We start from the raw sequence: 24,403 nt of genomic DNA, 5'->3' as shown, positions 1-24,403 counted from the left end.
GCTGTAGACCAGGCTGCCCTCGAACTCAGAAATCCGCCTGCCTCTGCCTCCCAAGTGCTGGGATTAAAGGCATGCGCCACCACGCCCGGCATCTCTTTTTTAAAATATGTAATTTTTGTTTTAATCATAATATCGGCAACTCAACAGTTTCCTAAAATGAACGCACTGTATCTGTCTACAGTCTTAGGCTCAGCCCAGAAGCAATGGGTCAGGAATGCAATCTCTATTAATTAGGTATCCCAGCTGGGCAGTGGGTATGCAGCTGTTAACTTGATCAATGACTTACCTAAATGTCATCTCTACTGATTCGCTTATAAATTACCAGCAAGTGAGACTAATGTACAGGTGCTAATTTATTTAAACTGTTCTCCACAGTTCTACATAGCTTTATAAACTGCATCTGGCACCTAATGTTAGCTGTCAGTTGTACTTAGACATGCCTGTCCTAACGACTCTGTTCATTAGAAGTGAGCACAAATTATGAAATATTGTGAAAAATGATACATCAAATGGAATGGGCACAGCAAATCAATTAGAGAAACTTCATACAGCACGTTCACACTAAGGAGAATAAAACATTCTGGCTTAGAATGAGGTCTATAATACCAATTAAAAAGTAATTGGTAGACTTCAGCAGTGTTATACATCAGTTTGCTGGCTTTCTTCCTGAAATTGTACAGTAATGTAGAACTTACCTTCTTATTCCCAAATAAAGGCAGTAGTAAGAATGAGCACACGTCTGTGTTCCTCACAGTTAATATTAAACCAATATCTCCAACCTAGAATTTATCACCTCTATGTGCTTAGTGAAAGGAAAATACAGTATTGGGCATGACTTTACATGCCTGGCAGGTCAGTAGGCAGGGTTGCTCACAGTGTGCCCCAGCATCCAGAAGATCTACAAGTACTGGATCACACCATTCCCCAGCCCATCTCTGCCCTTGGTTCAGGAAGGAAACGTGCACTGTCAAATGTCCCACACTCATGAGCTGTTCGTTTCTTACAGCTTTCACAGTCCACAGAGACTGCTCTTCTCTAACTCCTATCCACTACATAAATCCACTCAGCTCACTGTTGTACCTGACAGATAATTTTACACACCCATCAACATATGGCAGTAGCCTGTGATCTACATAGTGAGTCCTAGAACAGACTTGGCAACAACACACACACCACCAACTGTTTCCAGTATCTGCCCTTCTCTGCTCCAGCTTCTGAGTGTTCTCAGCAGCCTGGACCAGCTCAGTGGGTGAGAACCAAAGGTTCTTAAGCTTCTTTTTAATATAATTCAAGGTTAGTAGGCAAAAATTAAATCATTATGTAGAAAGTAAGGGAAAATTTCTACCTGTCAGTTATTAATTTCATTTTAATTTGCTATTTATACTAAGACAATGGCTGAAAGATGGCTCAGTAGTTAAGAGCACTTTCAGAGGACCCTCATTTGATTCCCAGCATCCACATGGTAGGTAGCTCACAGCCTTCTGTAACTGCAATTACAAGGGGGAATCTAACATCTTATTTAGCCTTCACAGGCACTGCAGGCATAGATATACATGCAGGAAAATCACACATACACATAAAATAAAAATAAGTAAACCTCAAAAAAATTAAAAATACATTTCCCACATAAATTTAATACAAAAATTAAGAACAATTATCATAAAGTTTTTAAAATTTTTGTTGTTTCAGACAGGGTCTGCTGTAGCTTAGGCTAGCCCAACACCTAGTATATACCAAATGCCCCTAAACTCCCAGATACCGGGATTGCAGGCTTGTACTCACATAGCTAGATATAGCAAGTAATTACTAAGAAATTCTAAACATATATTACTGTAGCCTTAAAAATAACACAAGTTCCAAGTGATAGAATTCTAAAGTTAATACAAATAGTGTCAAGAGCTGTTTTTATTTAAAAAAAATATTCATCATATTTCTTTTCATTTTTGCTACAATACTTAGTACCCTTTAAAATGCCTTATAAGAAACAATAGTAATATTAGCTGAATATAATTTTCACACATAAATTATATATGCAACATTCAGTGAAGCCAGATTTCTACTCAAGCTCGATTCTCTAAGGTAACTTTGAAAAGTAGACATCAATTGCTCTCCAATGTAATTCACATTCCTAACAAATTCAGTTATGCCAGAAGCTAAGCTAGAGGTGGATATACAGACAGACACAGACAGGAAAAGAGGGCAAGCATCAGTAACAGAGGGCAAAGCCTGGCCATTCACAACAGGGGCAAACATGCACTACCAGCCCGGAGTGAGCAGTCAGAGTGGAAGGGAAATCCTAAGGCAAACACCAAGTTCACTCAGCTCTATGAATGAGACTGCAATTGACTTCAGAAGCTGCGAACCCCAAACCCTGATCTTGAAAACTGCTCAGAGCATAGCTTCGGATAAGGCTCACTACTGAGGACACCTCAGGGCTGCTGGAGAAGATTACAGTTGACAGCAGATGAAGCTCCTTGCGAGCATCTCACACGCAGGTTTTCCATCTGTGGTAGTTCTTTTCCTTAACAGGAAAACTCCCTTTTGTGAAATACTGAACTCCTGATATAGTAAAAAAGGGAAAACTTACAGTATTTTATTTTAATTAATATGTTAGAAATAAACACATATGAGAGAAAAGCATTATGACATCTAAATACATAATAGCAAGTGCAATGGCTGTTTAAAATTCAAAATTCTTTTTTTTTTTTTTGATAAATTGTTTTTATCTTTGGAAATACCTAAGCAGCTTTTCATGAGGAATTTGCCAAATGCAGCTCATCACCTATACCGTCTCCCTTTCAATATATGTGTGTGAGTGTGTGTGTGTGTGTGTGTGTGCACACCTAAGGCTCTTATAAGAGGAAAGAGAAAGCATTCTGAGTGGATAACTGCAGTGCTCTGATGAGAGCTCACTGTCACTGTCAGCGTCTGCTTTTATGTCTCCTTCTAAAATGCCAAAGGGAATCCACTAAATTAACAAAAGGCCAAGAGTTAATTGTAATAAAATGTGAGACTCAGTGAAGCTGATCAATCACAGCAGCACAGTCTAGCACTGAAGAACTATGTCACTGTCATCGAGGAAATGGCAAACACTCACTTCCGTATGGGCTTTTGGGTATGGGTCTAGGTAAGCCAGACCATCCTACAGGAGACCAAGAAATCAATCAATGGCAAATTACTGTATTCAACAGTATCTCAAGTGGTTCTGCCTAATGCACACTTGAGGAAGGCACAGTGTGACAAGGTAACTGGGGCATATGTAATGGCTCTAGTTGTCGTAGAAGGTATTTGTTACTACAATACGATGAGAACAGTAACACTGTACCATGCTCTAGCTGCAGTAAATGCTATTTGTCACTACAATACTGATGAGAACAGTAACATTCTATCATGCTCATGCTCCTTACACTCTGATGAGAAAATCAATGTGACCTATTAAAAATCACAGCTTTAGAGACCCTGCAAGGAACCTTCTCAGCCTAGGTACTATAGCTTCCTGTACTGCTACAACTCTAACAAGTTTATCACAAATACGAACCAATATAACATCAAGATTCTGCATATTGTGCATCTATATTCCTCAGAGAAATCCAACTCCATTTAAAAAGTCTATTTTAAAAGCAATAGGATTTTTTTAAATATTAACTCATGATTTCATTGCTTAATTGGCTAAAGCTGTTATTAAAACAATAGACTAGCCGGGCGTGGTGGCACACGCCTTTAATCCCAGCACTCGGGAGGCAGAGGCAGGTAGATTTCTGAGTTCGAGGCCAGCCTGGTCTACAAAGTGAGTTCCAGTACAGCCAGGGCTATACAGAGAAACCCTGTTTCGAAAACAAAACAATACAAAACAACAACAACAACAGCAACAAAAACCCACAACAGACTAAATGGTCTTCAAATGTGTATCTGTCACTGACACCTCAACAAAAACATTTTATGATATTATAATCCATAAAAAATTGTTTCGAGTTTTAAATGTATTTGCCTAATACATAGCATGTTTGGGGGATCCTACTACTTCAGCATTAGCAAAGTAATAAGGCAAATCAATTTCTAAGAAAATATGTAAAATAACTAATACTCTCAATGTCACTTAATTTACCTGTGAAAATTATAGTTATCATAAACTTTTAATTAGGTAATTGAATGAAGTTATAGGCCATGTCTACAGTATGTAAACAGTTACCAACAACAGTTTTAATTTTCTAAGCTAATATTCAAAGTAAACATTAAGTAATGAACTAGCAACTCCAAAAAACATAATTCATTTTTAATATAGTGTGAAAATATCTACCTCCCCCTCCATAGATAAACCTTCTGTTTATTTATTAAAGAAAAATAAACTGCACAGAAATAATTTTGAAGCCCACAGAGACACCAGCTTTGTTTCAAGGCCACAGTAGCTGGTACAGCGTCTCCTCACTGCTTCTCCAGCCGTCTCGGTGGATTCCAGACACGCAGAAGCCTGTTAGGTCACGGGCAGATCAGGAGGGTTTTTCTACTGGCTCTTCATCGTCTGTCATGGTTTTAGAAAATGCTTACTCTTTAGATAGAACAATGAAACTGCTGAGTGACTGTCATTCTTTCAAAACATAAGGCTACTTATGTTCCAGGCGCATCAAAAGGTAATGTAACATGGACATGTTGGCACACACCTATAATCTACCACTGGGGAGGCTGAGGCATGTGGATCAGAGGTTCAAAGCCTCCTCCTCCTCCTACATAGAGAAAAAAAAAGGGACCCTAAACCCAAAGAGCTATGAACTAGTATCAGACTCGAAAATCCACAACAAAATGCTCACAAACCAAATACATCACAAACTGATGGACTGGAATTATCTCATGAACACAGATGTTATTTTAATATCTGAATATTAATTAGCATGATAGACTAGGTGGGATAATAGAATAAAAGACAACATATGGTCACAGAAAAAGTGTTAAGCAATATTCATCATGTTAACAACAAAAAGATTCAACAAGCTAGGTATGTAAAGTAACTTGCTGAATGTGACATAGCAGCTACAAAGTGCTTGGGACTAGCTTCCTACACAACTGTAAACTAATGAACATTTTCTTCTAAGCGCCAGTGCAAGATAGAAGTGTCTACTTTCACATTCTGTTCCATTAGAAAAAAGTAGACAAGAAAAAGAAATTAAAAGGCATTCAGACGGAAAACAAATACAGTGTTATGTATTTCCAAAGTGAAACGACAGAAATCTTAGGCAAACTGACCATTCAGGAAGTCATCTCAGCAGCACTGCACATTTAAGGTAAACTTACAAAACAGACATCTTTCTACCAAAAAAAAAAAAAAAAATCAATTTTACATACTTGAAGAATACAGAAAGTAAGAAAATAATTCTTCTTATGGGATTTTTTTTTTTTAAGAAACAAAGGCAAAGAAATAAGATTAACAAGCACCAAATTTAGACTGTGGGAACTACAAAATGCTCCTAAGAGATACTAAAAATTTAAACTAGCCTGATCTATTGTTCTCATAGATCAGAATTTAAACTTTAGGTGGCAACAGTTCCAAAACTGGTATAGCCATTCAGCAAAGTTCTAAACAACAACTCTAAGTGGCTTCTTGCAGAAAGCAACAAACTACTCCTAAATTTTCAAAGATTCAGAGGCAGACAATAACCAGAATTATCTTACAAGAACAGCAGACAAGAACATCTATATTTTCCAATTTAAAATGCACTACAAAGCTACAACTATCAAAACAGACTTACTACACTAGCAATAGAATAAAAATATAGATTATGAGCTGGGTGGTGGTGGTGAACACCTCTAAACCCAACAGAAGCAGGCTCTCTGAGTTCAAGGCCAGCCTGGTGGGGCTACACAGAGAAACCTTGTTCTTAAAAACCAAACTAACACAACAGAAAGGTAGATAGGGAGGGAGGGAGATAGACAGACAGACACAGACAGAATGAACAGAGGGTTCAGAAATAAAACCTTCACATGTTTACATAGTTGGTATTTGGTTTAAAAAAATGACAAAAGAATTCAATGGATGAAAATAATTCCTTGTAATAAATGATGTTGGAATAAGAAAGTATCCACATGTAAAAGAGGACACTGGACCTCTTCTTTCAACAACTTAAATGTAAGAGGTAAAATCATAAAACCCCAAAATCAAAAGAGGAAGGCAAATCTTCATGACTTTAGCATAGCAATGATAGTAAATATCCAAAAGAAGTAAAAAGAATGTTGACACAACAGTGTGCACTCAGAGCACACGTGCTCACAGCTGCAGTATTCCCAGGAGACAAACAGTCCAAACACCTATCAACTGAAGGGGAAGTTTTCCATCCCAACAGTGGAAAATCAGTAATACAGAGGAATGGAAATACTGCTACAAACTGAGCAAATATTGAAACCACTGTGCTAAGTCACAAAAGACTAAATGTGGTATGGTTCTATTTATACAACAAGTTCTCAAACAAGCAAATGATAGAAAGTAGATGCCTAAGGGCAGGTGGTATGGCTCAGTGGTTAAGAGCACTTACTGCTCTTGCAGAGGACCTAGGTTCAGTTGGGTTCTGATTGTCTTCTTCTGGTGTGCATGTGTGTACACACACACACCAATTTTATATTGAGATCTTGGTATGAGTGGGGATTTAGAATCAATCCTCCATGGTAACTATACTCAGTCACATAGTGAATAATGTTTCAGTCAATGGCAGAGACCATATATGAAAGTAGTCCTATAAATTATATTGGCTAATAATATAATAACCTTTTTAGTTTGTGCAAAAGCACTCATTGCAAAATGACAAAATTCTAATGATAAACTTCTCAGACTATATTCACATCACTCAGAAAGTTAAAATTACAAAAAAAAAGGTAAAAATGTTACTCTTTCCTCCCCTTAGAAATGTTGCAGGTGTGGCTGCTGTGTCACATGTGCATCAGTAGGTGGCAGAGAGGAGAGAGGCTATGTCTATACTAAGTGTTCTGACCTGTGAACATCTGAATGACTACAAGTCTAACAGTCCCTGAAAAAAAGGAATTTGAGACAACCACCAGCCCAGTACCATGTTGGAGCAAGTGGGAGACTAGAAGAACTCCGCCTGGGACTGAGGGCCCCCAAGTCAGGAGTGAACCCTAAGCAGACAACCTTCACATGAAGTCCTTCCAATGGAGCTACCCCAGGCAGGCCAGGCAAGGAGCGAGCCAGAAATTGTGGCCATCCAGTGGCTATAGATTAACTGGGTTACCTAAAAAGGGACCTGGAAATGAAAGGGGACCTGATGCTTTGAAGCTTTTTGGAAAAAGGACCTGAAGAGAAGGATGAAGCCAAGACAAAGTTTCTGATCAAGGCTCAAGGTTTTATACTCAGCACTGTGTTTAGAGAGAGAGAACCCACAGACCCATCCTTTGTCTCAGCTGGATTAGTTGCAAAGCAGGCTCAGCAGGTGGTCAATCCCTCAAAGGTCCAGTTGGAATCTGCAACTGCTGCAACCCCACCTAGGCTGTAAAACCTTGTGGTGAGTACTCAAGATCTGCTTAGCCCACTCAAGGCTGGGGGAAGGGCACACAAAATGGCCACTAGACCAGTGCCATGGGGTCTGGACAGGAAGCTAGCATGAGACAACCACCAGTCAGGCACCAGACAGGTGGGAGGTTGGGGGGGGGGGTGCGGCACAGACAGGACAACAACACACAGGCCATGCCAGAGAGGACCCCTGACCTACACCATAATGCGTGAGCAGGAAATAGCACTCCTGAAACCACTCCTGAGAAGACCCTAGATAGTTAGAGATCCGGGGCACCTCTAAGAAGAGCAAGTAAGTGGTGGAGACAGAGAAGAGAAAGAGAAACAAAAGGATGCGGGTACAATGAAGGCAGAACTGAAGAGTTAAGGGTAGTGAGGAGCAGCCTGGTGTGATGCCACCTGGGACCAAGCATGGTTGGGTTCTGTCCTGTGCTGCCACCAGGGTCATATATGGGCCTATGTCCCTGAAGCAGCAAAGGTTTGTTACCACCAAAAGCCAGAGGGACATCCCTAGTCTGGGCTGCTGGCTAGGGACATGCTGATGTCTGACCACTGTGCAGAAATGGCCACACCCCTCACCTAGACATCATAGAAGAGCTGGCCCTGGAGTCATGAGAGCAGGAGAGCTGGCCCTGCCCCTCACCAGCTGCAGCACTCAGATGAGTGGCCAGCACTTTGCCTGGGCAGCACAGTAGAGCACATGGTGGTGAGGTGGGGCAGGATGGGGGTGGGAGGGTGTGATATGTGAGCCAGCCCTGAGGGCTTGAGCCTGGGTGAGAGCTGGCCCAATCACTTGTCTTCTGTACAGTGAGGGAGAGATCACCCCCACATTTCCCTTGCCACCAATGGCAGGCAGGAGAACTAGGGTCATCAGAGCAGGAGATCTGGCCTTGGCCCAGCACTCATGAAGTAAGTCCTACACCTCACCTGGGCACCAGAGTAGAGCTGGCCCCGGATGTGGGGATTATGGGAGAGCCAGCCCTGCTTCTTTCTGCTGGGTGATAGCACAGATAAGGGAGAAGCGCCCTCTTCCCCTCCCTAGCCCTTTGCCATATAAGGCAGGCAGAAGAGCTAGATCTGGATTCATGAGAGTGGAAATGTTGGTCATGTACCTCACCAGCTGCAAACCTTGGGAGAGCAGGCCCTGTATCTCACCTGGGCAGCAGAGTAGAGCTGGCCCTGGTTGAGGGTTGGGGTGGGTGTTGTTGCTAGTGAGCTGGCCCTGAGGGCAGGAGAATGGGTGAGCCAGATACCTCTCAGGCCCAGATCCAGGGCTTTGAATTGGCCCACCCAGACATCTACACCATCCATGAACTGCTGGAATGCATGAAGGGCTGGTCCTTTAGATCCAAAGATCTGACACAGGGCAACAACAGAGAAGTCCCAGTGAGATTCCAGTATCACTAGAGTAGCAGAAGCCAGAGGCCCCATATCATATCAAAACAAGTTACTGCAATGAGCATCTGCAAGCAGGGAAGAGTAGAAAAGGGGTATCCTGTGGGGCATACTGTGACACACTGCAGCTTCCACACGAAATTTTTCCCCCTGTTGGGGAGGAAGTTGCAAGGGTGTCGGGCGGGTAAGAGAGAAGGGAGAAATGAGTGGGATTGGGGTGCCTGATATGAAATTCACAAAGAACCAATACAAAGTTTTAAAAAATGTAATTCTTCAGTTAAAATATAAAGCAATATTAGATTTTGCTTTTAAAAAGTAAGATTCAACTGTTCAGTTGTTAAATTCCCTGCTTCCTTCTCTGAGAAGTCTAATAAAGCTAAAAGTACCTCCCACCCCCCGCCCCACCCCCGCCCAGCCATCCCACACTCCATGGCTAGCTAGGGTCACCCAGCCTGCTGAGTGTAACTACCACCCCTCATCAAAGAAGCTTCTTTTTTTCCTTAAAGATTTGTTTATTTATTCCATGTGAGTACCTGTCTGTTTCTGACACACCAGAAGAGGGCATCAGATCCCACTATAGATGGTTGTGAGCCACCATGTGATTGTTGGGAACTGAACTAAGGACCTCTGGAAGAGCATTCAGTGCTCTTAACCACTGAGCCATCTCTCCAGCCCAAGAAGCTTCTTTTTGCATCAGACGAAGACCATTACAGAATAAAGATCTGCAGCTGGTTAAAATGTATAAAATAAGTGGCCATGGTATACACAACCCCAAATGATATAATTATAATATAACCCCTACACTTACTGCTCAGGGAATATTGTGAGAGAGTAGAAAGACTGTAAGAGCCATAGTGCTACACATAGGGGTGCCTAATGTGTAGTATCTACACAGGACAAGCAAGCTATGCCCATGAAACCTCAACAATATCATTGCTAACAAGATGGGCTAACAATACTACCAGTCAATATGCCAATGTAATTAGGAAAAAATCTCACAAGGTCCATCCCTGGGCAATAGGAGGCTGCTGGGAGTAATGGGTAGAGGGAAAAGACGGACAAGACAGACAGACACGTCAGGTCAGGTCAGTTTTTTTCTAGGGACAAGCCCCTGATGGGTTATTCAATCCCAAGGGCTGTGGTCAGCCCTAAACACAAGTACATAAAAGCAACATTAATCAACTCAGTAGGGTGTGTGTCTGTGTGTGTGTGTGTGTGTGTGTGTGTGTGTGTGTGTGTGTGTGTGGAACGATAAAGAAGTCATGAATTTAGAAAGGAGAAGGGGACATTCAGGAGTTGGAGGGGAAGAAGGAAGGGTAGAAATGATTTTAATAACAGTACTCATATAAAAAATTTTGAAAACAAAAGTCAGGGGCTAGAGAAATGGCTCAGTGGTTAAGAGTACCTGTCACTCTTGCAGAGGCTCTGAATTCAGTTCCTAGCACCCACATGGTGGCTTACAACCACATGCAACTCCAATTCTAAGGGACTGATGCCCTTTTCTAACTTCTGTGGGTACCAATTGTGCATTGGCAAATATACTTACATACAGGCAAAATGCTCAGACATAGAACACATCCTCGTTTTGAAATTTTAAATATATATTTAATGAACACATTGGCAAAAACTTACTTACGGGATTTTCCTTGTCTGTACTTTATTACAACACGTATAATCATCTAAACACAAAACAAAGTAACATTCCCAAATACTTACAAGTACTTAAGAGGCTTCTATGGCCTTGAATCAAAAATCAAGAAAGCCACTCATTTTTGAATATAAAACAGAACACAGTTTGTGAGGCTTTGAACAGAGTGGCATATCTCTTTGAAATTATGGTTCTGAATATTACATTAAATTATTTTCTGTAGCCAAGGGGAAGAACATGGTGAAAACAGAAAATAAAAACAAATAGTAAATAAGCCAAAGTAAATTTATCAAAGCAGAATTCATTTTAAAAATTACTCAAACAACATGAAGTATCAGAAAGGAAGAAAAAAGAAAAAGATACGTTTCCAAATTGTCACAATAGAGGCATCTTCCCTTATTCTGATAGCCTGATGCAAACTTTGCAGAGTCAAGGGGTTTATGCTAAGAGCAGTGTTGTCCAGAACCACAGCCCTGTAGAATCACTTTCCCACTGGAGTTAACTGTACTCACATCAACATGCTCTTCAGTAAAAGTCTCTGGGTCTTCTCCCATCATGTTGGCTAAGTGCCTCTTCCCTATGTTGAACTCTTCAATCTGCTTTTTAATAAAATCTTCTGTATATGATTCCTGTCTTGAGGCTTGGGCATTTTTCCTTGTTGTTACAACTGTGGTATGTATTAGCTTTGATAGCTAAGGGACATAAATGGAAAGAAAAGAAAGTATTTGAAATTAAACAGTGAATTAGCAGGCCACTGTCTCTAAATAAAACAAAGTATAATTTGTCAACCTTAGTTAACAGGCATTCTGAAACAAAGAAAAGAGGTACAGCACCCAACCAAAGTGCTAGAAATAACCTCTGCTCAAAACCTTACAAGTACATGCATTCAGTAGCACCTCAACACGTCTGAGTCAGAAGACCTGCAAGCAGTAGACCGTGCCTCTTGACTATAAGCACCACATTTGGTCCTGTTTGGTTGGTGACAGTGAGCTCTCATACTGGATACGTAAGGAATAAAGAGAAAATCACCACTTAAAGCAAACAAACATACAAAACCAGGCAGTGCGCCTTTAACCAGCACTCAGAAGGCAGAGGTGCTGGCGGGGTGGGTGTACCTCTAAGTATGAGGGTGACCTGGTTTACAGAACAAGTTTTCCAGACTTGGCATACCTCCAGGGATACATAACCAGACCTCGGAACATACAAGCAAACAGGCAAATGCATGAATAAACCAGGCAAGAGGGTGAGGATGGTGCTGTGGCCTTGTGGGCACTCCCTGCTTGAAGGAGAAACACAAAGTATGGCTTAGGACTTTACTTTCTCTCTCTCTCTCTCTCTCTCTCTCTCTCTCTCTCTCTCTCTCTCTCTCTCTCTCTCATATCATACACATATAGAAAGGAAGATAATGAAGATAATGACCCTATAATGACTCAATGTCAAGATTTCTGGTAAACCTGACTCAACATGCTCTCTGTGCCAATGAGGGCTTTCTGTCTTGTTTTTCCCTCTCGTCCTTGAGGCAGCAGTAATCACACACTTGCTGTTGTGGGTCCTCCTATGCTACAACACAAGGAAATACTCTCAAGGCAGTGGCCCTTAACCTTCAATGGACAGTATCAAATATTAAAATAAGATATACCTTTCTAGTCTTCTCTTCAAATCTGAACTGCACCATTTTGTCTCTGCCCCAACAACTTTAAACACTGCTAATAATACTCAGATTTCAGAGTCACAATCTCAGCAATGCCCTTACTTCCTGTCTCACACACATTAAAAATCTCCTTCACACACACAGGCCCATCCCTCCTACAGGTTTCTCCTTCCTTTCTGAGAATCCTAAATTCAGAACATTCTACAGTAATTTGCCACTACAGTTGCAACAAAAATGAAAGAAAAAATAGAAAATATTACAATACCCAATTAACAGTAAAACTTACATTCTGAATAGCCTCTGAATTAATTGAGTGAAAACTATTTTAACCCACTCTTTAATGGGCAAAAAAGAGCAATTTAAAATTCCATAAAACCTTGGTTTATTTTTGCTTAGGAAAGCAGAGCTTCACCTTTGAAAAATATAATTGCTCAACAATTATATTCCCAAACGATGCTTTGCACGGTGTTACTATTAATGAGTAAAAACAAGACCCCAGGGGCTCAGGTCCCAGCACTGTCTCCTGCCTGCCTTTGTCCTTCCTGGTCTCAGTTACCTGAGGAGGAGAGAATGAGTGGGGCATGCTTACTCTCCAGTGGGGAGAGACATATCCATCTAACATATACTGCTATCTATACCTGCTGTATTTTGTTATTAGTTATGCTTGTTAAGTTCTTATTGTGTCTAATTCATAGAGTAAACCTTATCGCAGGTATGTAATGGGGAAAGCATAGCATAGGTAGAGCTGGGTGGGCACTGCCTGCAGTCTTGAGCATGAGCGAGCTCAGAGCATGCCCTGTGGAAAGGGAGACTGACCGAGCCAACCTGTTTTAGAGACAGAGCCTACTTTAATTCCCTTGCTTGCAGTCGTGCACCCATTTCTTCAATCTAGGAATTTTATCATATAAGATGTTTAATATTTTACATATTCTTTTAGCTGGTTGTTTTTATGATTCTAGGTCTAATTTCAGCAATGAGGAATCTTACTATGTAAGCAATTAAAAAATGCTTTTCTGCTTCAAAAATCCAGGCAAAAGCATGACTTGTGGGCCAAAGCAATACAATAGATTACCATTTCAACTGTCTCAATACCAGGAAGATCTACACACAGTACAGATATTTTGGCCATGGTGAGGAGAGTGCACTCAAATGCAGTTTATTGAACCCAAGGTTTAATTAACCCAGAAGACTCTCAGGTTACCACATTACACTTTCCAGCAGCCATCCACAGGCACGGGATCTGAGCCTGCCCCAGGTGAATGGAGTCCAAGATCTGCAGTAAGGGCTTCTAGAGGAGAGGCACAATCAGGGTAAGAAGCTAATAGTCCAACTGCAGGAGAGCTGAGGTTGAGAGGTCTGATGAGCATCCCAGAAAGGAGATGGTTCTGTGGCTGTGCACAGGAGAGATCTGTGACAGAGGTATGTGTCTGAATTTACTTGAAGTTGGACATGACAACACACAACTTTAATTCCTATATGCCAAGTCAGAGGTCATCCTGGGCCTGTCTCAAACAAACAAATAAACAGACAGACAGACAGACAACCTGGGTTGGAGAAACGATTCAATGGTTAAGAGAACTTGTTGCTCTTCCAAAGGGTTGAGGGCTAGGCTGATCCTACGCTTTCCCTGAGGCTCTGATGTGTGGAGGACATAGCTCCTTCTCTAAAACCAGGAATGTACTCTGCAGTCAGTAATACCCTGGGGCTAGGGCCTTAGTGAAGTTGAGAGCCAGAACTCTCAACTCCTCCTACCCTAAGGGGCTACCAGCTATCAGTCTGAAGTCCTCCTTGTTCCTCTAGTGCAAAGCAAACACTCTCAATTAGCTCCCACTGACTTTTGACCCACTGTCAGCTTTTTGCTGGCTCTGTCCTATTTTTTCCCTGCAAAATAATAAGAAGCTGTTCTTCTTACTAAGCTTGCTGGGCATAAGGCTTATGCAAGACCTCTAGATCCCAAGGTCTTCTATCCCCTTATCTTTTGATCTGCTTCTCTCTCAGGACCCTGTAACTGAAGAACAACCTGCTGGTCCTAACACCCACATCAAGCAGTATACAACCACCTATAACTCTGGCTCCAGGGGAACTGACGCCCTCTCTAGACTCCTCAGGCACCCACATACATGGCATATACTCACAGAGACACATAAGAATAAATCTTTTTTTTTTTTTTTTTTTTTTTTTTTTAAGGTCAAAACTGCTTGACAAATGATACTCTCAACTTGGGAGAATGGGAAATGGCAGACATGAATTAAAGGTACAATAATATAACTCTACCATGTTAAAAAACAAAACAAAACAAAACAAAACAACAACAACAACAACAAACCAGCTTACAGCCAAGGGATCATAGGCAATGGGGTAAACTCATGTCTTATGGCTACTGTTTTCCTTATGAATTGGGTGCGATAGTCTAAGATGATTAAGAGGAGAGGTGTAATGCACTAAATCCTTCCCATTCAGAAGGCAGTAGTAATACAGTTTAAAGTACACATGGAGAAACTACAAAACAAGCATTTCATAATCCCAGAAGTCCATCCATACTGTGTCTGTAATAATTTCTTTGTCAATTTTCCTTTCCCATCAACTTTTATGCAGCAGTTGAAGAGAGCTACACGCTAGAGCACAGGGTATCCTTTAGCACTAAAACCTTTCCCACCTTATGAAGCACTTTACCTTGAATTCAACAGTAGGCTCATAATGGAACCCTGTCAACCTCCTACTTATGTTCCCCTGGAATAGCAATGTCTCTACTTTTCATTTAAATTCTAGCCACTAGGGTGTGTGTGTGTGTGTGTGTGTGTGTGTGTGTGCGTGTGCATGTGTATAACCAGAGCTTTTAATACATGAAAATATCCTATTTACATTGATCTTAATAGCTGCTATCTTACCATTCATGTTTACATTTTTAAAGTTTTCTATCAACTATGGAAATTAAATAATACCCACTCAATTTTCCCAATATTCTGCATTTCAGTCATGGCAATGATCTTTTCTGCTTATATAAAATTTCTTGATCTATTTCTGACCCCGTGGTTTTTACCTTCTGTACAGTTCTTAAAACTTCATTTTTGAGACCTTCCCACTTCCTGCAGCCACTCTCGATTTTTTGCTTTGTTGCTGGTCTATCTTCAAAATCCATGCCTTGACAGCTTCCTTTAGGCATTAACCTCGCCCAAACTTATTAAGAATGTCCTTGACAATGTAAAATGGTTGTGGTAAAAAGTGGTAAAAAGACAAGGGATTTTTTAGTTGGTTGGGGTTTTTTTTGGGGGGGGGGGAGAGGAAGGAGGGGGTTGTTTTGTTTTATTGTTGTTACCTCTTATGTAAAGAGGACTATTCCAGGCACCCAGGGGTAAATGAACCCCCAGACAGCTCAAAATCCTATCTACTATTTCTATATATGATTAAGTTCTAAATAGGCACAGTAGATTACCAACAGTAATTCATAATAACACAGACAAGTCTAACTATATACTGTGACAGAAATAATTCTATAAATGTGGTCTGGTTCTTGAGAGTCAAGACAAATGTGTTGAGAGCACAAAGAATAGAAAGTGCAAGAGAGAAGGCCTGCTGTGGGTGCTCCCACTCTGCTGAGTGAGTGTCCATTTGCAGGCTCAGTGTCTATCTGGGCCACTGGTCCTTTATGTCTTTGGTTCCCACATTTTAGCATCTTCTGAAGTCGAAGAGTTGATTGTTGACTTTAAGGGTTGTTGTCTTACGTGACTTGTTTCTTCACTTGTCAATCATATTCTCTGGGATTTGTGACATGAGATGACAGTTTCCTAATTTTAACATAAGTGATGCCTAAATATATTTACAAACAGTAATGTTTTTACTGTTCACTTAAATAGACTTTTGGAGATGTCCCTAATTTGGAACATTTTTCATAAAAGCTCTTTAGGATCTTTCCTTAAACACATAAAAATACAACATCCCGAAATTCACAATACTTGTTATACCATAAGAAATAGCCCAATGAATACATTTCTTAAAGATATGAATTATTCCAGCAATGAATTCACATAATACACACACACACACACACACACGCACATGCACACGCACACACCAAATACTCTTTGGTACAGCCCATTAAGGTGAGGTTGAATGGAAAACAAAGCAGAAAAGCAGCTTTTTGGTCAAACACTTAATTCCAGAAGAGAATTTCTTTGCCACTGTGAAACAGTCCTGACAGGATCAGCTATAGCTTCAGTCCCCAAATGCAGAGTGATAATGCCAGAATCTTCATCAGATTTTTGTTCAAGGAATAGTATAGACAGTGTGACAAATTTGTTTCTTTCTAAAGATAATCAGTAGGTCAGACAATTATAATTTTAATCAAGCTGGCTGCCAAAGAGACAGACACAACCTGACAGCTATGATGTCCCAAATCTGGCCAAATGCCAGTGTCAACATTACTATCGGGTGGCTTCTTTTTTAGTTTAAATGGATAAAAGGTAACTAAGAAGACTGTGGTGCTAATCTACATAGGAAAGGTAGAAAATACTTGGAGGAATTTTCAAAAAGGTAAAGACTTAATTCACACTAGGAAAAAAAAGGTGAATGGAAAGAAACTGTATACGGGCTCAGATAGAGGAATTATAGTAACCCTTTTTTGACTATATGTACAGTGTATCAATTAGAAGCTTCCAGATATAGGCAAAAGAAAGGTGTCTGATTTGACTAGGTAAAAGGTACTCGTGTTCCTGTAAACAATTCTAATGAAACTCTCTGGTTCAAAAAACTAGAGAAAAATCAAAGGACAACAAAGTATAAAGGGACTGCTAGATGAGATGAGGAAAAGACAAGGAGGTAGACAAGGGAGGGGAGCAGGGAGGATGCTCAATATTCACTAGGAATATGGATGAAGATGAGATAATGAAACCTATCTTGCATAACTAATATATACTAATGAGCATTTTATTTTCATGATCTTCAATAGCTTTTTAAAAACGTGTCTTTGTGTCCTGGCTTGCCCGTATATACACCACATGCATGAAGGTAGCCATGGCCAGAAGAGGGCACTGGACCTCCTGGAACTGAAGTTACAGGCAACTGTGCTCATCTGGCATGTGTGCTAGGAGCTGAATCAGTTCTTCTGCAAAAGCAGCACATGCTCTTAACTCCTGAGCCATCTCTCCCACCCCATTAAAAAAAAAAAAAAAAAAAAGAAGAAGTTAAAAAAGAGTCTACACAATTACATGTAAAAGCAGGCAGGGGCTAAGGAATTCTCAGGGAAGGAAAAAGACAAAAATCCAACGATTAACAGCAGGCTCAATATAATTAAATGGGACAGGGCTGGAGAGATGGCTCAGTGGTTAAGAGTACTGACTACTCTTCCAGAGGTCCTGAGTTCAATTCCCAGCAACCATATTGTGGTTCATGACCATCTATAATGGGATCTGATGCCCTCTTCTGGTGTGTCTGAAGACAGCAACAGTGTACTCACATAAATTAAAAAACAACTGTCAATAAAAAAATTCACCACTCATTTTCATTCCACAGTCACCTATGTTAAGACATTCAGCATATTTATCAACCAAATAAAACATACAGACCATATCTGAATGATGATTAAAACAACCCAATAACAATCAAAAGTTATGAGTGCAACCGTTAGGGAAATGTGACTATAGCAAGCATAAGCAATCTGTGAGAAAATCATTATTCACTTTAGCTACAATGGTTGTATGGCAACTATGTTTAAAGGAGAAAAACCCTGGCTCTGCTAGATATGGACTATATAGAGATGTATGTTTGATAATAGCATGTGTGGATGTACACTAACCACCCTGGGGAGGCAGAGTGGGTAGAAGAGAAAGATGAGATAGGGAGATGTAGATGATGGTAACATGTTACCAATAACATCTGTTACCAAGAAAGTTATAAATGGCTACATAAGGAAAACATGAGTTTCAGTGGACAGGTACTTTTATATTTAAGGCAATAAGAGATGCACTAAAGTTTGTCTAGGACAGGATAACATCTTAAAGGGAACAACACCTTGCAACAGAGACTATTTTTCCCTACTACCAAAAAACTAGTTAAAAATATACAGTCAAGGACTGGGCAGAATATCTGATTAGTATGCAGAAGGCCTAGAGTTTGACCTGTGTACTTTCGATATGTGTGTGTATATATATATGTATATATGTATGTATTTATATATATACATAAATACACACATATGTACTTTATATATATACATGTGTGTGTATAATACTGAGAGTCAAAATTATCTAAAGAAGATAAATAATTTACAAGACTGAATACATGTCTGTTAAGATGCAAGTCAACTTTAGAATGCATCATTCAAAGTACCTTTGGTCATTGATTAAAATGTAATTTTTTATAAAGTCCTTGCTATAGACCAACATGGGAATATGCTAAACATAAGATGTTACAATTGTTGGGAGTTCATGAAGAATAAAGTGAATAGGTATCTTACACAGACATAAGAACAAATTTATTATGAAACCACAGCACAGAAGGTGGTGTGCCAGAGATGCTCCTTCTCTGGGAGACCATCCAAATAAGCAAGGGCATCATGTTGGGATGGTGAAAGTTAAAGAGCTAGACACTAAATAAAATGCTTACTAGAAAACAAAAAGTAAAAAGCTATCTCATCAAAATTTTGCAGCAATATTTTTCAAAGTAGCAGTGGCCTTCCCGTTTTATTTAAAAAGCTATAAATATATAAAAAGCTAAAATAGCATATTCACTCTATCATAGAGGATTTTTAAACTCGTGTAATTTTTCCAGAGCACCATGAAAGAGAACTATCAACTGTTTGCAATCACTATTTTGTTTACTTGTGACAAGTTTAAAATTAAAAAACAAAACCAAACCCTTCTTCTACCTGCAAGAGCACTTAACAAGATGTCCAAGTCCTGATGCCACTGAGACTGGAGGAAGATTAACCCTTTACTCCATTTGTTTTAGCTAGTTGCTTTTACCACCAATTTTAGAGACTACTAGCTAAGCAGTGGACTTTTTCTAGCTTATATATTACACCACTAACTACACATCATAAGATTAATGCTGCTTTTCAAGAACAGGGAAAGAACTCAAACCTTGTAAACGGCAGCTCTTTCTTTGTCCAATAACAAGTGACCTCTGAACTTCATGCTAATATGACCAACGTGCTGGCTATATTTCAAATTGTCACATGCTACAGTCATCTGGAAAAAGATACCCTCAAATGAGGGGCAGCCTCCATCAGATTAGCCTGTGGGATTTTTTTGATTTATAACTGATGTAGTAAGGCTCCTGGCCTTGCTCTCCTTGATGATGGACCATAACTTCTCATCTCAACAGACCCTTTCCTACCCCAATTTGCTTTTGGTCACGGGTTTTTAATCACCGCAATACAAAGAAAATACAGCTGCTTTGTGGGAAGATTCAGGAAGCTGGTCATTTATGACAGACCATCACCACCGAGGGACTCCTACCCACCTCCGGTTATCTTTCCTACGCCCCGACAACTGTCCTCTATCTCATAAATACTATAAACTCTGACCACAGAGAGGCAGGGTTGAAACTTGCTCTCCAGTGTCCACTGGTTTGAAAGGTGAACAAATCTTTTTCTCAAAATGCATTGTTTCAGGGATCGGCATATTAAGTAGTGGTCACAATGTGGCTGGTTTGGTAACTCCAATCTCTGACTCAGTCCCTAAGTTCTAACCAATTATCTGTTGTTGCTAGAGCCTACTCTGCTTATAATGTACCCTTTTATATTGTTGTACAACTATATCTTTCTAGAGCATAATAACTACATAATATTTATAAATAATATATAAACAGCTCATTCTTATATATGAAATGACTAATTGTTGCTGAAGCTTCCAATTTACTGTCACATTCCCTGGGGGTGGGGGGCTGCCTTTGATCACCTGTGTCACCCTCTGTTGACTCTAGACTGAATCAGGTAAATACACGTCTGTGGTTCTTCTGTATTACTTCTGTAAATCTCTCACAGCACATTACAGATTCCGAACATGTACAGGTGCACTTTATGAAAAGTTTGGTCACTCACATATATGGCTGCTATCTATAACTATATTTGGGATGTTCAGAGTTTGTGGTTGTGTTGAGACATAATATGAAATGGGTAAGAACCCATAAATACTGTAAGGACAGAGAGGAGGAAGCCAGCTAGCAAGGATCCCAACTGACAACCAGGAGTCACCCCTAAGTAAAGTCTGCTTCCTTATGTTAGTGGCATTAGTGTTTCTCAAAACTTCTTACTGTCACCCACAGTTTCTGTTGATATCAGTACCTACTATACACTTGCCAGTGTAAACAAAACACGAAAACACTTTATAAAACGCATTTTATTATTCTATTACCTCTACTCCTTTCAAGCTGTTTACGACCTTTGAAGAGATTCCATAATTAATGGGACATGACCCAAATATGAAATGGGGAGGGGAATTACTTGGATAGTGTTTTATTTGCTCATAAAGTCATTAATTTTTTTTTGTTTTATAAAACATGGGCCCCAAGAGAAATACAGCTATTAATGTTGTATACAGAAGTAGATAAGTGATTTTTAATATGAACATTAAGAAACATTAGTATTTTAGACAGGCACTGTACAAAAAAAAAGGTTTATAAATGTCTTCGTGTGTGCATACATACATGTGGGAGGGGGCTTGTTGGAAGAGGTATGCCACTGGGGGGGCTGGTCTTTAAGATTTCAAAAACCTGTGCCAACCTCAGTCTCTCCCTCCCCCCAGGTCTCCTCCTTCTCCCTCCTCTTCTTCCTCTCCATCTCTCTCTGCTGCTGCCATTGCTTGTGGATTGGAGTGTTAGCTCTTAGCTACTACCCCACTAACATATCTGCCTGGCTCCAGGCTCCCCACCATAATGATCATGACTAACACTCTGAAACTGTAAGCGAGCTCCCAATTCAATGTTTCCTTTTATAAATTGCCTAGTTCGGGTGTCTTTTCAAAGCAACAGAAAAGTAACCAAGACAATGTGCATGCATGCAACGATTAAGGGTCTAAAGCCATTTGAAACTTTCAGTTATTATTTAAGATGGACTTCATGTAGCAAATGTTATGTTGTTGTGGTATTCGGGAATTTGGAGGATCAACCCCAAGAGAGCAGTTCCTTGACACTGCTGAGGATGAATTCACATAGGTGTCTGTTTAACTCAACAGAAGTGCGCAGGAAACATCTGGCATACTGGGGTGGATGAGTGTTTAGCCATCTTACAACATAAATAAGCAAATCCTGATGAAGGTAGAACAAGGAACAGTCTATCTTAATAATGAAATGAGAACTCTACACAGTTTTGGGGGACAGTGATATGAAATAGTGAATTTAGAATATATACATCACTTGCAGCAACAACCTTACTTACAGACAGAAAGTCTTCAGCATAGAATAAGAGCACAATGTTAACTTGGAGCATTAGTGGGAAGACCGTAGTGAGCAACTGGAATGAGCTTTAGACATAATAAAGGGCACATGCATTTCCCCTATAAGTTAAAAAGGTAAAAGGGATGTGACCCAAAAAGGCTCATTTTGTAAAATGTGTTTGTTTACACATAATTATAAGAATAAAGAGAAAGAACGGTATAATACTAGGTTCAGAATATAGGAGAGGGAGAGAGAGCCACCTGCCCCATATAATCATTACCAATAAACATATTTTGTATGCTACAGTTCCTCTCATATGCAATTATGTGTCTCAAAGAGATGTATAGAAGAAATATAAACGTCCAGCACATTTTCCAATTTTCAAAACCAAGAAACCCAGATGTTTAACAGATCAACGGACAGATTGGTTTATGTTACAACATCAAATCACAGAAACAGGTGGCCAGTCGCTTTGCAAAATAGTTCTAAGATCTTCTCGGCAATATCTGGTGCTAGTACTGATTTTCCAACATTTCATATTCTTTCTACTCAAACTGTTCTGTTTCCCAACCCCCACTTGTTTGACCGCGCATTCTCAATCTCTTGAGATCTCTCTTCTGGCCTGTTCCTCTGCCTACTCTTGCACAACAGCTCCTGTGCGCTATTCCCTGGGTTTCCGTTAGAACCTGCAAGGTAACAGGACTTCAAAGTTAGGTCTCCTCCTGTGTCACAGGCACACCCACCGAAAGGACGACTGGAAATCACAGGTAGAATATGCCACGGACACCTTAACTGCAATTACAGCCGAAACTAAGCTCGTTTTCTCCCACTTTTAATGAGCCACATGACGCGGGCGACAAGCAAAGACTCAAAGCTAGAAATCCCAGCTTCACACCGACCCCAGAATTGAGCGAAGCGGTCAGATTCTGCACTCTTAATGTCACACACACACACACACACACACACACAAGTTTCGGGAAAATTACAAAACCTGAAATCCCACAAACGCAGGACACTTGTAAAAAAAAGTCTCTGTTCACTCCACAGTCTGATTCTGCCCACGACATCTTCCGGGTCGCTGCAGACTTAGTTCGGCTCCCCTTCTCCCCGGGACGGATCACAAGACCCAGGCGGCCACCCAGCTCCATCTGCGGAACCCTTTGCTCCCCGAAGCCCAGGGAGACGCTGCTGAGGATCCGTCCGCGGCCGATCCCCCGATCCCCAAGCGTCACCTCCGACCTCTACCTGAGGGCTCTGGCAGCCCTGGAAGGTGGGCCGGCTTCATGTCACCCTACCGCACGGATGACCGCCATCTCCAGCTCCCAGGACCTTACCTGGAACCCGAGTCCCGTCTGCCAGCCAACCGCCGAGGTTGTCCAGTTCCGGGGCCTCTGGCAGAGGCTAGCCCTAACAGCGGGAGCGAGCCGAAGGGAAAGCACTCGGCCGCAGGACACACAGGGGGCGGCCATGTTGGCCGTGAGAAAGATCCTGGCGGGAGGGGAAAGAGGTGGAGCCTAGAGACTACGCAGGCGCAGACCGCCCAGACGGACGCGCTTCCTCAGCAACTGCAACTAGGGGCGGGGTCCTGTAGTCCAGCCCCTCGCCGCTGATTGGGTGCGCGGCGGCAGGTTGACTTGCACGTGGTTTTCGGCTTACTTCCAGCTGTAGTCCTAGCTGAGTTCCTGGTACCCACGCGCAGACAAGCCTTCCACAGTCCTGTTCTCACTCCACCGATTCCAAGCTGGCTTTCTTGTCCGCTTGCCTTCCCGCAAGGGCCTTTTGCTCCCCTTAAATTTGCCGGTTTTAAAGATCTAAGTCAAGACATTCTTCTTCCAGCAACTAACCACTCTAGCTTCCAAACCCATTGTGTTGACTCTTAGCTGTCTGACCCACACGCTGAGGAAAAGCACCTCTCGCAACTTCATGGCTCCCCCTATGATTGCCTCTGAGCTTTAAAACCATTAAGAGTGGCTGCAAAGACATGAATTGTCTTTGCCATCTGAAACTTGAATTTCCTAACCCTAAGTCTAGGGTTATCTCTACCAGGTACAAGTGATTGAATAAACCACTCTTTTTTTTTTTTTTAAAGATTTATTTATTTATTATATGTAAGTACACTGTAGCTGTCTTCAGACACTCCAGAAGAGGGTGTCAGATCTTGTTACAGATGGTTGTGAGCCACCATGTGGTTGCTGGGATTCGAACTCTGGACTTTTGGAAGAGCAGTCGGGTGCTCTTACACACTGGAGCCATCTCACCAGCCCCTGAATAAACCACTCTTAAAGGGTTTTCCAATTTGAAAAATATCATTGGATAATTTGATAATGTTGAAATTATCATTAGAAGTTTAAAACATACTGAGAAAACGAGATCAACGTGACTGAGTAAGAAGCTGAGAAATTAAAATTACTCGATGTTTTTTCAGAGAACCTGGGTTTGGTCCCCAGAACTCATGGGGGAAATCACATCTATCTATCTATAATTACAGCTCTAAATGATCTGACACCTTCTCTGAATTTCAAGGGGATCAGCCATATCTGTGGTGTACAGGCACATATGCATACTAGCAAAACATTTATACATGTAAAATAGAAATCTGTTTTTTAAGTTATGAAGTAAGTGCTGGCATGGTACAGTTATCACCTCACAAAACAGCTCTAGGGAAATAGAAATTGCATAGTTTCTGAAAAATAGAAGAAATAAACCCCTCCAAATAGGATGCTTGTAGTAAAGGGGGGAAATCATTATTTTCCTCTTTATTTGTTTGCTTTACATTAGTGAAGAAAATCTCTTCAGTCAGTGGCAGAAGTCCAGGACTAGTATTTGG

General features: G+C 40.8%; 1 protein-coding gene and 1 non-coding gene across 2 annotated transcripts in view; one reads left to right on the top strand and one right to left on the bottom strand.

The window, feature by feature from the left end:
* Mrps9 (mitochondrial ribosomal protein S9) overlaps positions 1 to 23,104 on the bottom strand; it is a 55,423-nt gene extending 32,319 nt beyond the window's left edge. The window contains exons 1-2 of the mRNA XM_021198499.1: positions 22,911 to 23,104; positions 11,066 to 11,245 (exon numbers count right to left, since the gene is read on the bottom strand). Of these exons, the coding sequence (XP_021054158.1) occupies positions 11,066 to 11,245; positions 22,911 to 23,045 (315 nt within the window). The 5' untranslated portion in view covers positions 23,046 to 23,104. The remainder of the gene's footprint in view (positions 1 to 11,065; positions 11,246 to 22,910) is intronic.
* Positions 6,877 to 7,008, top strand: LOC115064132. Its single transcript, XR_003843989.1, has one exon. It is a non-coding gene; the product is annotated as a small nucleolar RNA SNORA17 (small nucleolar RNA).
* Positions 23,105 to 24,403: the final 1,299 nt, after the last annotated feature.

The sequence above is a fragment of the Mus pahari genome, chromosome 5, assembly GCF_900095145.1.
Source record: "Mus pahari chromosome 5, PAHARI_EIJ_v1.1, whole genome shotgun sequence".
NCBI classification, from domain to species: Eukaryota; Metazoa; Chordata; class Mammalia; order Rodentia; family Muridae; genus Mus; species Mus pahari.
This window is presented reverse-complemented; position numbering and strand designations above follow the sequence as displayed.